Raw genomic sequence first — 13721 nt, 5'->3', positions numbered from 1 at the left:
ACTCATACTAAAGGTACATGGTTGAATGAGGTATCGTTAGAAAGTTTTTTAACCGGATTCTGACACTGAATACCAATTTTTGCTAAAACTTACTACTTATTATACATTATAACATAAAAAGAGTTTTAACTATAGTGGGCAAATAGGCCTCATGAATGCGAAGTTTCATATCTATACAGGGTGTAAATTTTAAGTCGACAAATCAGAATAACGCGAAAAATAAGCTACACACGAAAAACTGTGTAGAATCCAAAGTTGATTATTTTCGAGGGGGACCTCTGCTGGTGCTAAATTAGCCCGCCACCCCTACACCCTGGGGGTGGGGTGGGAGGCACTTCAAAATTTCATATGTGAAGCCCCATTTTTTATTGCAGAATCACTATCTGCATAAAAACTACATACATTTTGTCTTAAACATATGTTTTGATTCTTGGTAGTTGGCGCTGCAATTCAAGAAAATCCATGTTCTCATTTTTGCGTGGAAAATACACTCCTGGAAATGGAAAAAAGAACACATTGACACCGGTGTGTTAGACCCACTATACTTGCTCCGGACACTGCGAGAGGGCTGTACAAGCAATGATCACACGCACGGCACAGCGGACACACCAGGAACCGCGGTGTTGGCCGTCGAATGGCGCTAGCTGCGCAGCATTTGTGCACCGCCGCCGTCAGTGTCAGCCAGTTTGCCGTGGCATACGGAGCTCCATCGCAGTCTTTAACACTGGTAGCATGCCGCGACAGCGTGGACGTGAACCGTATGTGCAGTTGACGGACTTTGAGCGAGGGCGTATAGTGGGCATGCGGGAGGCCGGGTGGACGTACCGCCGAATTGCTCAACACGTGGGGCGTGAGGTCTCCACAGTACATCGATGTTGTCGCCAGTGGTCGGCGGAAGGTGCACGTGCCCGTCGACCTGGGACCGGACCGCAGCGACGCACGGATGCACGCCAAGACCGTAGGATCCTACGCAGTGCCGTAGGGGACCGCACCGCCACTTCCCAGCAAATTAGGGACACTGTTGCTCCTGGGGTATCGGCGAGGACCATTCGCAACCGTCTCCATGAAGCTGGGCTACGGTCCCGCACACTGTTAGGCCGTCTTCCGCTCACGCCCCAACATCGTGCAGCCCGCCTCCAGTGGTGTCGCGACAGGCGTGAATGGAGGGACGAATGGAGACGTGTCGTCTTCAGCGATGAGAGTCGCTTCTGCCTTGGTGCCAATGATGGTCGTATGCGTGTTTGGCGCCGTGCAGGTGAGCGCCACAATCAGGACTGCATACGACCGAGGCACACAGGGTCAACACCCGGCATCATGGTGTGGGGAGCGATCTCCTACACTGGCTGTACACCACTGGTGATCGTCGAGGGGACACTGAATAGTGCACGGTACATCCAAACCGTCATCGAACCCATCGTTCTACCATTCCTAGACCGGCAAGGGAACTTGCTGTTCCAACAGGACAATGCACGTCCGCATGTATCCCGTGCCACCCAACGTGCTCTAGAAGGTGTAAGTCAACTACCCTGGCCAGCAAGATCTCCGGATCTGTCCCCCATTGAGCATGTTTGGGACTGGATGAAGCGTCGTCTCACGCGGTCTGCACGTCCAGCTCGAACGCTGGTCCAACTGAGGCGCCAGGTGGAAATGGCATGGCAAGCCGTTCCACAGGACTACATCCAGCATCTCCACGATCGTCTCCATGGGAGAATAGCAGCCTGCATTGCTGCGAAAGGTGGATATACACTGTACTAGTGCCGACATTGTGCATGCTCTGTTGCCTGTGTCTATGTGCCTGTGGTTCTGTCAGTGTGATCATGTGATGTATCTGACCCCAGGAATGTGTCAATAAAGTTTCCCCTTCCTGGGACAATGAATTCACGGTGTTCTTATTTCAATTTCCAGGAGTGTAGTTACGGATAAATAAAAAATATTTATTTACTTCGTAAATTCTGATTCACTAAAACTAAAAGTATCCCTCTCTCTCCCCATATGAGTGGGTTTGAGTGAGAGGAATTAGCGTTTTACAAATGTTGAGCCAAATATTAATTTTTTCCGCAAATTCAAGTAAGTTTTGTTTGTTTCACGGTGAACATTTCTAAACCTCTAATTCCTCACTCTCAAACTCCGCCCTATGGGGAGATAGGGCGAGTTTTAGTTCTAGCGAATCAAAATTTACGAAGTAAGTAAGTATTTCTTATTTATCCATAACCATTTTCCACGCAAAAATGTTAACATGGATTTTCTTGAAGTACAGCGCCAACTACCAAGAATCAAAACAAATATTTAAGACAAAATGTACGTAGCTTATTATGTAGAATATGATTCTATAGTAAAAAAATGGGGGTTCCCATTTCAAATCTTGATGTTTCCTCCCGCCCCTTTGGGTACGTAAACCGGCTGCAGCTGTATTTGTGTTGTGGGTGTCAAATGCAGTAATCAGTCACCAGGAGTCCTCCTCCTGAAAGTACTGTGTCACCTCTGTAATACTGACTGCAGTACACAAGAATGGGGCGAGCATGGGGCTAATTTCATGTCATAATTTTCTAAAGTCTGATAGGTTGCCGGTGGTAATTATTTGACGAATGCCTCTAATTCGTGATTTGTGAAGAATTCGTTCATTGGATCGTTTTTGACTGCAACTGAGCTGGTTCGTCACAGGAGAGCAACCCCTTTGATGCTCCTTGTGATTCTGTGATATTTGCTTTTCATCAAAAGTGTTCAAGGAAGAATAAGATTTAATTAACTGTTCATTCAATAAAGTAATACTAAGGTCCAATTTAATGTGTTATCTATTGGATATATGGGAAGGACATAAAGACTGAACTGAGTTTCATACTTTGATCAGATTCAGTTTTGATCGCTAGGTTAGATAGTAATAGTATTTTACTAACGGTACTTGATTAACGGCTTATCTTTAACTTAAGTTACTCCTTTTAAAAAAAACTGAGAAATTCTAAAGATTGCTGTCATTAAGGTAGTACATTAATGTCATTTGTATTGAAAGAATCGTGTCTTGTGAACTTCGTTAAGAGTATTCCTTACGAGAAAATGCACAGAATAATGTCCAATCTGTGAGTGTGAATCAGCCCAGCCCACCACTCCACCTTTTTGAAGTAAATTTCTATTGTTATGTTGAAATGCCAAATCGTTTATGTTTACTATTGGTACACACGTTAGCTACGAGGGCTGTTCGGAAAGTAAGGAACGATCGATCTCAAAGTGGAAACCGCAGCGAAAACCAAAACCGTTTTATTTGTAACAGTTAGCTACATCTTCCTGCAACGGCTGTACATAATCGGCAAATGCCGGGATGGTTTCTTAGAAAGGGCACGGCCGAATTCCTTCCTCATCCTTCCCTAATCCGAGCTTGTGCTCCGTCTCTAATGACCTCGTTGTCGACGGGACGTTTAACAGTAATCTCCTCCTCCTCCTCAACATAATCGCCGCTCCGACATAGTAGAGTTCTTCCAACTTTTTCTCATACCATCGTCGTATATATGGTAGCCGTATGTGCTTTCCGCTCGTTTTTTATGCTGCACTGCAGGACGTTGTCTGTGCCAAAATGTTGTCCTCATAGCCAGCAGTTCATATGAGCAGAGATGAAACTCAGGGGAGGCCAACTCCTGGCTGTATGGTAGGTGATCAAACACTTCCCACCCAGAATGCAACATTTCCCCTGCAGCTTGCGGCCGAGATCTGCCATGAAGAAGGAAATGCATGACAGTTAAGTTATGTGGGGTTGCATGAAATCAATCGAAATATCGCGGCAGCACATATAATTGGCTGAGACACTGTTTTCTGGGCATCTTTTCGTGTTCACTGTGCGCTCAGAACTGAGAGATTCGACGGAACGCTGTCTACGGGCATAGAAGATCACTGTCCAACACATCTGTGCCAAACTTCATCGGTTTCTCACTGCGGTTTCCCTTTCGCGGGCGGTCGTTCGTTACTTTCCTAACAGCCCTGGTACGAAGGAGCAGCGAGGGGGGCGCTGGCGGACCTGAGGGGCGGCCTGGTGGCGGTGTGGTACTGCAGGTAGAGCGCCAGGTCGCCCAGCTCCGGGTACTGCGTGAGCGCCCAGGCGGGCTGGCCGGGCGCGGGCGCCGGCGACACGGCCAGCAGCCGCGCCACGTGCTCGTCGCTGAGCGCCGCCAGCATGCGCAGCTCGCGCGCGCTCCCGCCGCCGCCGCCGCCGCCGCCGCCGTCCCAGTCGCGCGGCAGCGTCCGCGCAAACACCGTGCGGCACACGCCGCCCGCCGTCTGCAACGCGGGCTCCTCCGTCTCGCACAGCAGAACCTGCAAAGACGCGATTTATCCACGTACCGCAGCCAGCATATGCTACGAAGTGCCCTACAGCCACAATGATCAAATTTTCGAGGCAGACGAATGAAGTATTCGTGGCTCGGAGCACTCCCGCAAGAAAACATAATAATAGAATTGTCTATATTTATTAACAAAATTATGTTCCTCAACACAAATTGTCTCCTTTGACCGGTACTGAAGCTCAACACGGACTAAGTGCAAAAGTGTCACTAATCTGGTACAAAATTTGAGACTTAATAAAAAGTTCACTGAATGCTTAACCCTAGCACGACTAAGCACGGATCTGTCACATGGATGTCAAATGGGGGGCAAATCACCCTCACATTCTTTTCACTTTTTAACATTATTTTGTATTTTGTATACAAATAAACTAAATAAAATAATGAATTTGAGAAAGATTATTATACACTACTGGCCATTAAAATTGCTACACCACGAAGATGACGTGCTACAGACGCGAAATTTAACCGACAGAAAGAAGATGCTGTGATATGCAAATGATTAGCTTTTCAGAGCATTCACACAAGGTTGGCGCCGGTGGCGACACCTACAACGTGCTGACACGAGGAAAGCTTCCAACCGGTTTCTCATACACAGACAGCAGTTGACCGGCTTTGCCTGGTAAAACGTTGATCTGATGCCTCGTGTAAGGAGGAGAAATGCGTACCATCACGTTTGATAAAGGTCGGATTGTAGCATATCGCGATTGCCGTTTATCGTATCGTGACATTGCTGCTCGCATTGTTCGAGATCCAATGACTGTTAGCAGAATATGGAATCGGTGGGTTCAGAAGGGTAATACGGAACGCCGTGCTGGATCCATATACATCAGACTTGTGTTAAGAAATCATAAAAGAATGTACAATAGCAAACCACAAATAAGAAAACAGAAAATCAGAGTCAGAAATTACAATTGAGTTTTTCCTTCCTACTCACTTTCACTTTCAGTTTCACAACCTATGCGTATGATTGTTTGTGCAGAATGAGTGGATCACACATACTTGGAACACCTGCAACCAACTATAGACACTTTTTTCATCTTGTCTTTTTCCTTTTTAGAGCTTTTGCTCTTCAAACAGATGTGACATCTTCCAATTGAATAAAAATCAACAGATTTATCAGTTGCAGTAATGCTGGGCACCATTTTCCCTAGAGCACTTTCCACTACAGAGATGACAAGCTTTTGTAAAATCAGGATATTCTTGGCTCTCTCTTCCACAGCTGGCCTTTCGGGCTGTTGCCCTAATGCTAGCAGATACAGCCTTCTTACATTACGCTTCTTCTTATTCCAGTTTGGGTTGTTTATCGTGGAAATTATTCCAGCGTTGAGACAGGCAATATCTATCAAGGTGAAAAAGACGGATAATGTCCACCTTCTCGTCCCTCGTTTTACTGAATGATGTCGCGTCATTTGATCAATGCTGTCTACACCCCCTTTGGTTTCATTGTAGTAGATGGTTCAAACGGCTCTGAGCACTATGGGACTCAACTGCTGTGGTCATAAGTCCCCTAGAACTTAGAACTACTTAAACCTAACTAACCTAAGGACAGCACACAACACCCAGCAATCACGAGGCAGAGAAAATCCCTGACCCCGCCGGGAATCGAACCCGGGAACCCGGGCGTGGGAAGCGAGAACGCTACCGCACGACCACGAGATGCGGGCATTGTAATAGAGATTGATGTTTGTTTTCCTTTTCTCTGTCGACTCATCCACCTTGTTATCATTGGGTTGTGTGGAAAGAAGTACGAGAATCTTAGGATTCTTTAGTTTGGAGATGTATGAAACCAAGGTAACTGGTGCGTTGCCTGTTTTCGGATCTGTGAAGAAGAACTTAGAAGAAAACAGGTCTCGAGCGTCTTCTTTAGCTGTTCTGTTATGTGTTTTCTGTTACTCTGCAATGTTCCCACCAAAGATAACTTGTTATCATTGTAAAGCTCCTGAGCCATGTCTATGGATGTATAACAACGATCTGTTGTTATATTTCTTCCACTTCCTGCCAGCGGTTTCACTAGGCGTCTAACGACTGCCTTTGCACTCCGTTCCTCAGCAGGTCGTTCATCCTTCTCTGCATCGACCTCCTTTTTTAGAATTAACCGGGTGCATGCATCTGATAACATCCTAATCAATATGCCATACTTCCCAGGCTTGTCTTTCATAAAGGCCTTACAGGGACATCTTCCTCAAAATAGGGAGAGCATTTCATAGATCGTTAGATCTGCACTTGGTATGTAGTATTTCACAAACATTTCATCAATTTTGTCGAAAACTTCACGAAGGGAGCAAAACTTATCCTGCTTTCGTCTTTCGGGTTTTGTTTCTTTATCATCAAATCTTATTAGGAATAGAAGTTCTCCACATCCAATACGACTCACTGTAGCTATGTAGATATTCTTTCCCAGTACTGTCTCCCATACGTCCTCAAGACGCAGTCTAGTGTCATTATTTGTGTCCATTTGTATCAAAATACCAATGAAGGCGTGCGTTTCTTGAATGGTTATAAGTTTTAAGTTCTTATTGCGAGGTTCTTGGTTTGTATAGTCTACGATAATCTTCATTATTTCGGGAGTTATAAACTTTTGAAAGATTCTGACACACTAGAGGTCAAGCCTCCATGAGTCAAACCTTCACGAAAATTCATTATACTTTGTACTGACGTGCGTACTTGTTTTGGAATCGCAGTGATATATTCTCCACTGCTTTTTGCTGTAACAGTGATGCTGGAAGCAGGTGCTGCTGTTCATCAGGGGATGAACACCGTGAAATTGTCTCATTTTCAATTGCTATATCACTGTCGTATGTCACAACTGTATAATCTTCTCCTGAATCATTTCCATCACCTTCACTTGTTCCATTTATTATAGCTGACACCTCTTCATCTGTGAGGAACCTATGATACTGACGAGACATTTTATTAGGATTGCGAGTAATGTGCAACTGCTCGAACAACAAAGGACATTTATTTCAAAACAATGATGGCAACACAATACAGCGGTACCAGCAGTCAGAAACTGCATTTCTTTCTACCATATTGAGTAATATTTTAATGAGACATGTTGTCTCACCGATGTCTAAGAAGAGGGGGGGGGGGCAAGAACTGCCCGCATTTAAATTAAATATAATAGGCAGCTCTAAATAATTCAAAAATACACTCCTGGAAATTGAAATAAGAACACCGTGAATTCATTGTCCCAGGAAGGGGAAACTTTATTGACACATTCCTGGGGTCAGATACATCACATGATCCACCTTTCGCAGCAATGCAGGCTGCTATCCTCCCAAGGAGACGATCGTAGAGATGCTGGATGTAGTCCTGTGGAACGGCTTGCCATACCATTTCCACCTGGCGCCTCAGTTGGACCAGCGTTCGTGCTGGACGTGCAGACCGCGTGAGACGACGCTTCATCCAGTCCCAAACATGCTCAATGGGGGACAGATCCGGAGATCTTGCTGGCCAGGGTAGTTGACTTACACGTTCTAGAGCACGTTGGGTGGCACGGGATACATGCGGACGTGCACTGTCCTGTTGGAACAGCAAGTTCCCTTGCCGGTCTAGGAATGGTAGAACGATGGGTTCGATGACGGTTTGGATGTACCGTGCACTATTCAGTGTCCCCTCGACGATCACCAGTGGTGTACGGCCAGTGTAGGAGATCGCTCCCCACACCATGATGCCGGGTGTTGTCCCTGTGTGCCTCGGTCGTATGCAGTCCTGATTGTGGCGCTCACCTGCACGGCGCCAAACACGCATACGACCATCATTGGCACCAAGGCAGAAGCGACTCTCATCGCTGAAGACGACACGTCTCCATTCGTCCCTCCATTCACGCCTGTCGCGACACCACTGGAGGCGGGCTGCACGATGTTGGGGCGTGAGCGGAAGACGGCCTAACGGTGTGCGGGACCGTAGCCCAGCTTCATGGAGACGGTTGCGAATGGTCCTCGCCGATACCCCAGCAGCAACAGTGTCCCTAATTTGCTGGGAAGTGGCGGTGCGGTCCCCTACGGCACTGCGTAGGATCCTACGGTCTTGGCGTGCATCCGTGCGTCGCTGCGGTCCGGTCCCAGGTCGACGGGCACGTGCGCCTTCCGCCGACCACTGGCGACAACATCGATGTACTGTGGAAACCTCACGCCCCACGTGTTGAGCAATTCGGCGGTACGTCCATCCGGCCTCCCGCATGCCCCCTATACGCCCTCGCTCAAAGTCCGTCAACTGCACATACGGTTCACGTCCACGCTGTCGCGGCATGCTACCAGTGTTAAAGACTGCGATGGAGCTCCGTATGCCACGGCAAACTGGCTGACACTGACGGCGGCGGTGCACAAATGCTGCGCAGCTAGCGCCATTCGACGGCCAACACCGCGGTTCCTGGTGTGTCCGCTGTGCCGTGCGTGTGATCATTGCTTGTACAGCCCTCTCGCAGTGTCCGGAGCAAGTATGGTGGGTCTGACACACCGGTGTCAATGTGTTCTTTTTTCCATTTCCAGGAGTGTATTTACACCGAAAACGTTTGCCTTTTATGACTGCCTAGAAGCTCATGTCCATGGAGGGGCTTGAAACTGTACGCTGTTGCTGTTTATCTCCAAGACTGTACTTATAGCCATGACGATATACCTTGTCCCTGAAACATTATTTTAGTTCATCTGCAGTTTTGACGTTGCCGCCTCTGATTTTCGTTTGCTTTCGCACTTGAGAAATTTGCTTGCTAACAATATGATCCAATATAACAATGACTCGAAACAAAGTTTATAACTTGGGCATCAAAACAGACAGCATCGTTCTTCTCCGTGGAGGTAAAATGTGTGATATATTCTTACAACAAATGTCTTAACACGATGGCTGTTATATCTAAATGTGTCCAAGGCCTGTAATGAAGTTTTCAGTAATATATTCTATTTCATTGATTTCTGTTTCCTTTTAATTTACTCTCGTAACTATCAACATGGATACTCTCTGTACACCGCAAAGTGAAGCTGTCCTTGACTCAAAGATTTGGGTGAAAACTGCAATATTTTACTGGGCATAGTCCTATTGGAGGTGGCATGTACTTGCCTTTTCCTATTTTTGAACTAATTTATTCAGTCAGTTACTGGGGCCCTACAGTTTAACGAAATCCGGAAGCCACAGTGCTGCTTAAGAGTTTCATCTCTTTTAAAATATATTTTTTTCTCTTTTTTTGTCTATCTGAAGTCACATTTCCATCAGTTCTAACAACTTTCTGTCTTTAACAGGTTTCTGTACTCATTTTCATGCAGGGTAGGCTCGGGATGAATGACTTGAGAAATTGAGATTTGTCCCGTACTAAATGATATATTATTTGCTTTTGACACAGTCTCAAGAGTGTATAATAAAAAGACAAATAAAAAGATGATCGTAAGTAGTAGCGAACGTTAAACACTAGTACACACAGAAGAGAGAGAGAGAAAGGCGGAGTGATTTCAGTTCATAGTCCAATGTAACAGCCGAATTTAATAGCGGAAAATTATACCTGAGTCTTGATAACGATGACAAAGCCACCGCCTATTCAATGGTCTGCAGATTACAATGAAAGTAAGGAAGCAGAGGTTACAAATGAATCAATCTCACTTTCTGTAGACAGCCTCGCATTCAGTCACTTCAGTTATATAACGTTCTGTCTCTAGGTCTCTGTTGGTACTCGTCAACACATGTATCACCACCTGTGACTTAATGATTCAAGCCGGGCGGAGTGGCCACTCAGAAGTTACGTCCCATAGTGCTCAGAGCCATTTGAACCATTTTTTAAAGATTCAATTTGTGTCATCACCTGGAGGTAGTAAGTTTCCGTTCTTTCTAGGAATCTCTTTACTGCCGGGAAAAGCGACGAACATAGCTGACTAGTCTATCGGAAATCGTTGATTGAAACATAATGGCTATGCACCTGGTGAACGATGAGTGTATATTGCGGCCATGATCTCGTCGTAACAACCCTCTTTACACCAGCACAATGTCAGAATTGAAAGAAAATATGAAGGATGACGTTTAATATTAAGCACAGTGGTATGTACTGTCGCATCTTCTAAACGTACACATAAGAGTAAATTCTTCAAGGAAGGGAAATGATGAGAACTTACAGCTACGAATCATGGCAGTAGTCTGTCTCTGTCGCGAGTGTTTAAGTCGAGGCTTGTTCATATCTAATATGCTGAATTATCTGCTAAGTCTCCTCTCAGCTCCTAATATTGTTAATACAACTTTCGAATATCAGTGTCATTCCCTCCCTATAATTACAAAAATATTTTCATTGTGTCTCCAAATACGTCCTTGGCATAAATCTTCAATATTCTTGATGTAAAAAACTAATATTAGCGGGAAAATGCTTGCTTCACTTCCGAGGCACTTAACTCACAAGCACGTGAACTGACTGAATTACTTATACAAGAATTACAGCGCATCTTTTTCGGAACGTGCGCACGCTGAAAAACAAAGCAAAATAAATCAAGGCCCTTCACCTAAGTAGATTTTTTTCTCTCTAACTGATAAGACAAACTCAATATTAAATGTTTGTGATCGTTTAGCATTAGCACATTGTGGCCAATTTGTAGTCAGTGACTGCCCAGTAAAACCTTGGTTTACATTTTTCTTCTACAGTTAACCAGAAAATAGTATCACATCCATGTGTCAGAAGTAGTCAATAATGACAGTTTTATTATTGAAACGCAGTTAATGTAGAACGAAATTTAACTCTAGACATACGCAGATATCTTGCACTTTCAATTTAACATTCAGCTTGATTAAAGAGCAGTATGACTGAAACTCATGTAATTTTTCGCCAAGAACCACGTATTCAGACTGACGCTCGAACCCACGACGGGTCTTGCTTTATATCCCCTACTAATTGGTATCTTCACCAATGGCGAATTTCAAAACATAGCAAAATGACTTCGAATGGTTGACAATGTTCCAGAGAATTCCTCAACATTCGAGAGTGTTATGAAATGTTTCACAGTGATCTGGGGTGCTCCTGGATGTTCCCGAATATTTCCAAATATTCCAGACTACTTCTGAACATTCCAGATCAATCCGGATCACTGTGAAACATTCCGGAACATTCTGGAATCTCTGGAATGCTTTAGGATTCTCTGGAATGTTCTCGAATACTCTTGAATGTTCTGGAATGTTCTAGAAATTGCTAGAGGGCTGAACCTCCCAGCCTTTATATCTTCAAAAGCACACACTTCAGGTACAAACGGGAATCTTCTTCATAGATGGAGTTAGAGGGCTACCACATCATATAAATCCCTTGATTGAAGAGGGACTCGTTTCTGAGGTTTAGTGGCACGCACATTGTACACTTACTTTTATAATATATATTGAATATGACAACAGGAAAAGTGATATACTCGTATGTGTGAGTCCGCAGCTCGTGTTCGTGAGGTAGCGTTCTCGCTTCCCACGCCGGGGTTCCCGGGTTCGATTCCCGGCGGGGTCAGGGATTTTCTCTGCCTCGTGATGACTGGGTGTTGTGTGTTGTCCTTAGGTTAGGTAGGTTTAAGTAGTTCTAAGTTCTAGGGGACTGATGACCATAGATGTTACGTCCTATAGTGCTCAGAGCCATTTGAACTCGTATGTGTGAACTTTTGCGTATGTAATCCTAGTCCTAGAGAAGACGAAAGTGACAGCTCAGAGAGTCATTGTTACATAAGTTTGCAAACAATGAAATTTTGACAAAATTCCCTTTCTTTATTTTTAAATGTTGGGTAAATCATGTTTGGAATGATGGCTCAAGATGTATAACAATAAAACAGTAGGTAAAGAGAGAAAAGACAATGCGTAGCACCAAGGACAGTACCTGTGAGAGCCTTTCACTTTACAGTACGCAACTTAAGGAAATTTTTCTAGGATTACAGTTTTGACTATGTTTATGTGATGAAAGACCCATGTCTTCCTCAGACGATAAAGCGTTGAACTTGTGGCAAGGCTAAGTCTATTGTTCGCGTACTTCTGCGATTTAGGATACAGTGAAGCAAGCACACAAGTGCTGGAGTGAAATTTCCACTCTGCTCTGATATGAAATCCGCTGGAAGCTGCGAGGACAGATCTTGAGTCATGCTTGAGTAGCTCAGTCGGTATAGCACATGCCCGCGTGAGGCAAAGATCTCGAGTTCGGGTCTCGGCCAAGCGCACAGTCTTAATCTGCCAGGAAGTTTCATGTGTAAAGCTGCCGAAACCCACTCACTCTCCGTGTGTACCAAATTTTCACTTTCCTCCTATTAAAAGCGTCATACAGTCACCACAAGCGACTGCAGTGTGACAGGTATTTTGCAATTGGCACAGAAGTGTCATACAATTGGTGCCAGGGAACTTACCCTCTTTCACGGATTAGAGGAGTAAAATCGCGATTTACTATGCCACAGTGGGATTCGAATCTTGGATTTTCCACACTAGGATCCGGATAATTTTTATTGCTGAACCCGTGTTACGTATCGGAAGGTGACAAACTTTGTGAAGCCGTCCTTTCTAGCTTGTGAGGGGCTCACTGGTAACAGAAATACGTAAAAAAAGCAATTATGTTGTTAGAGGTTGTCATATGATTCTCAGTAACAGTTGTGAATCCGATTTTAATGACGAACACCATTTTTTCTGTTTAGTAGATGTCATCTGTTCTTGAAGTGTCAGTATGCCCCGAACATTCTACTGCTGAAAACTGCAGCCCTGTACAAATTCCAGATTTTGGTGCTTCAGCAGGATATTACTTGAGAAACACCGAATACATATGAAACGTGAGTTCCTCTCTACGTATAAAAGTTTAAACAACTTTCTAAAATGCAGTTTGGTTTCGTACTCGAGAATCGACGATATTCCAGCAGGTCAACACTCCGTCATATTTCAAGGCACAAAGATACACTCCTGGAAATTGAAATAAGAACACCGTGAATTCATTGTCCCAGGAAGGGGAAACTTTATTGACACATTCCTGGGGTCAGATACATCACATGATCACACTGACAGAACCACAGGCACATAGACACAGGCAACAGAGCATGCACAATGTCGGCACTAGTACAGTGTATATCCACCTTTCGCAGCAATGCAGGCTGCTATTCTCCCATGGAGACGATCGTAGAGATGCTGGATGTAGTCCTGTGGAACGGCTTGCCATGCCATTTCCACCTGGCGCCTCAGTTGGACCAGCGTTCGTGCTGGACGTGCAGACCGCGTGAGACGACGCTTCATCCAGTCCCAAACATGCTCAATGGGGGACAGATCCGGAGATCTTGCTGGCCAGGGTAGTTGACTTACACCTTCTAGAGCACGTTGGGTGGCACGGGATACATGCGGACGTGCATTGTCCTGTTGGAACAGCAAGTTCCCTTGCCGGTCTAGGAATGGTAGAACGATGGGTTCGATGACGGTTTGGATGTACCCTGC

General features: G+C 45.1%; 1 protein-coding gene across 1 annotated transcript in view; it reads right to left on the bottom strand.

Annotated features, from left to right (window-relative positions):
• Positions 1-13721, bottom strand: part of LOC126119508 (discoidin domain-containing receptor 2-like) — a 306612-nt gene that overhangs the window by 16689 nt on the left and 276202 nt on the right. The window contains exons 14-15 of the mRNA XM_049915069.1: positions 6974-7264; positions 4004-4299 (exon numbers count right to left, since the gene is read on the bottom strand). Coding sequence (XP_049771026.1) covers positions 4004-4299; positions 6974-7264 — 587 coding nt within the window. The remainder of the gene's footprint in view (positions 1-4003; positions 4300-6973; positions 7265-13721) is intronic.

Source organism: Schistocerca cancellata, chromosome 1 (genome assembly GCF_023864275.1).
Source record: "Schistocerca cancellata isolate TAMUIC-IGC-003103 chromosome 1, iqSchCanc2.1, whole genome shotgun sequence".
Taxonomy (NCBI): domain Eukaryota; kingdom Metazoa; phylum Arthropoda; class Insecta; order Orthoptera; family Acrididae; genus Schistocerca; species Schistocerca cancellata.
The sequence above is the reverse complement of the archived record's forward strand: the minus strand, read 5'-3'. Positions and strand labels throughout refer to the sequence as shown.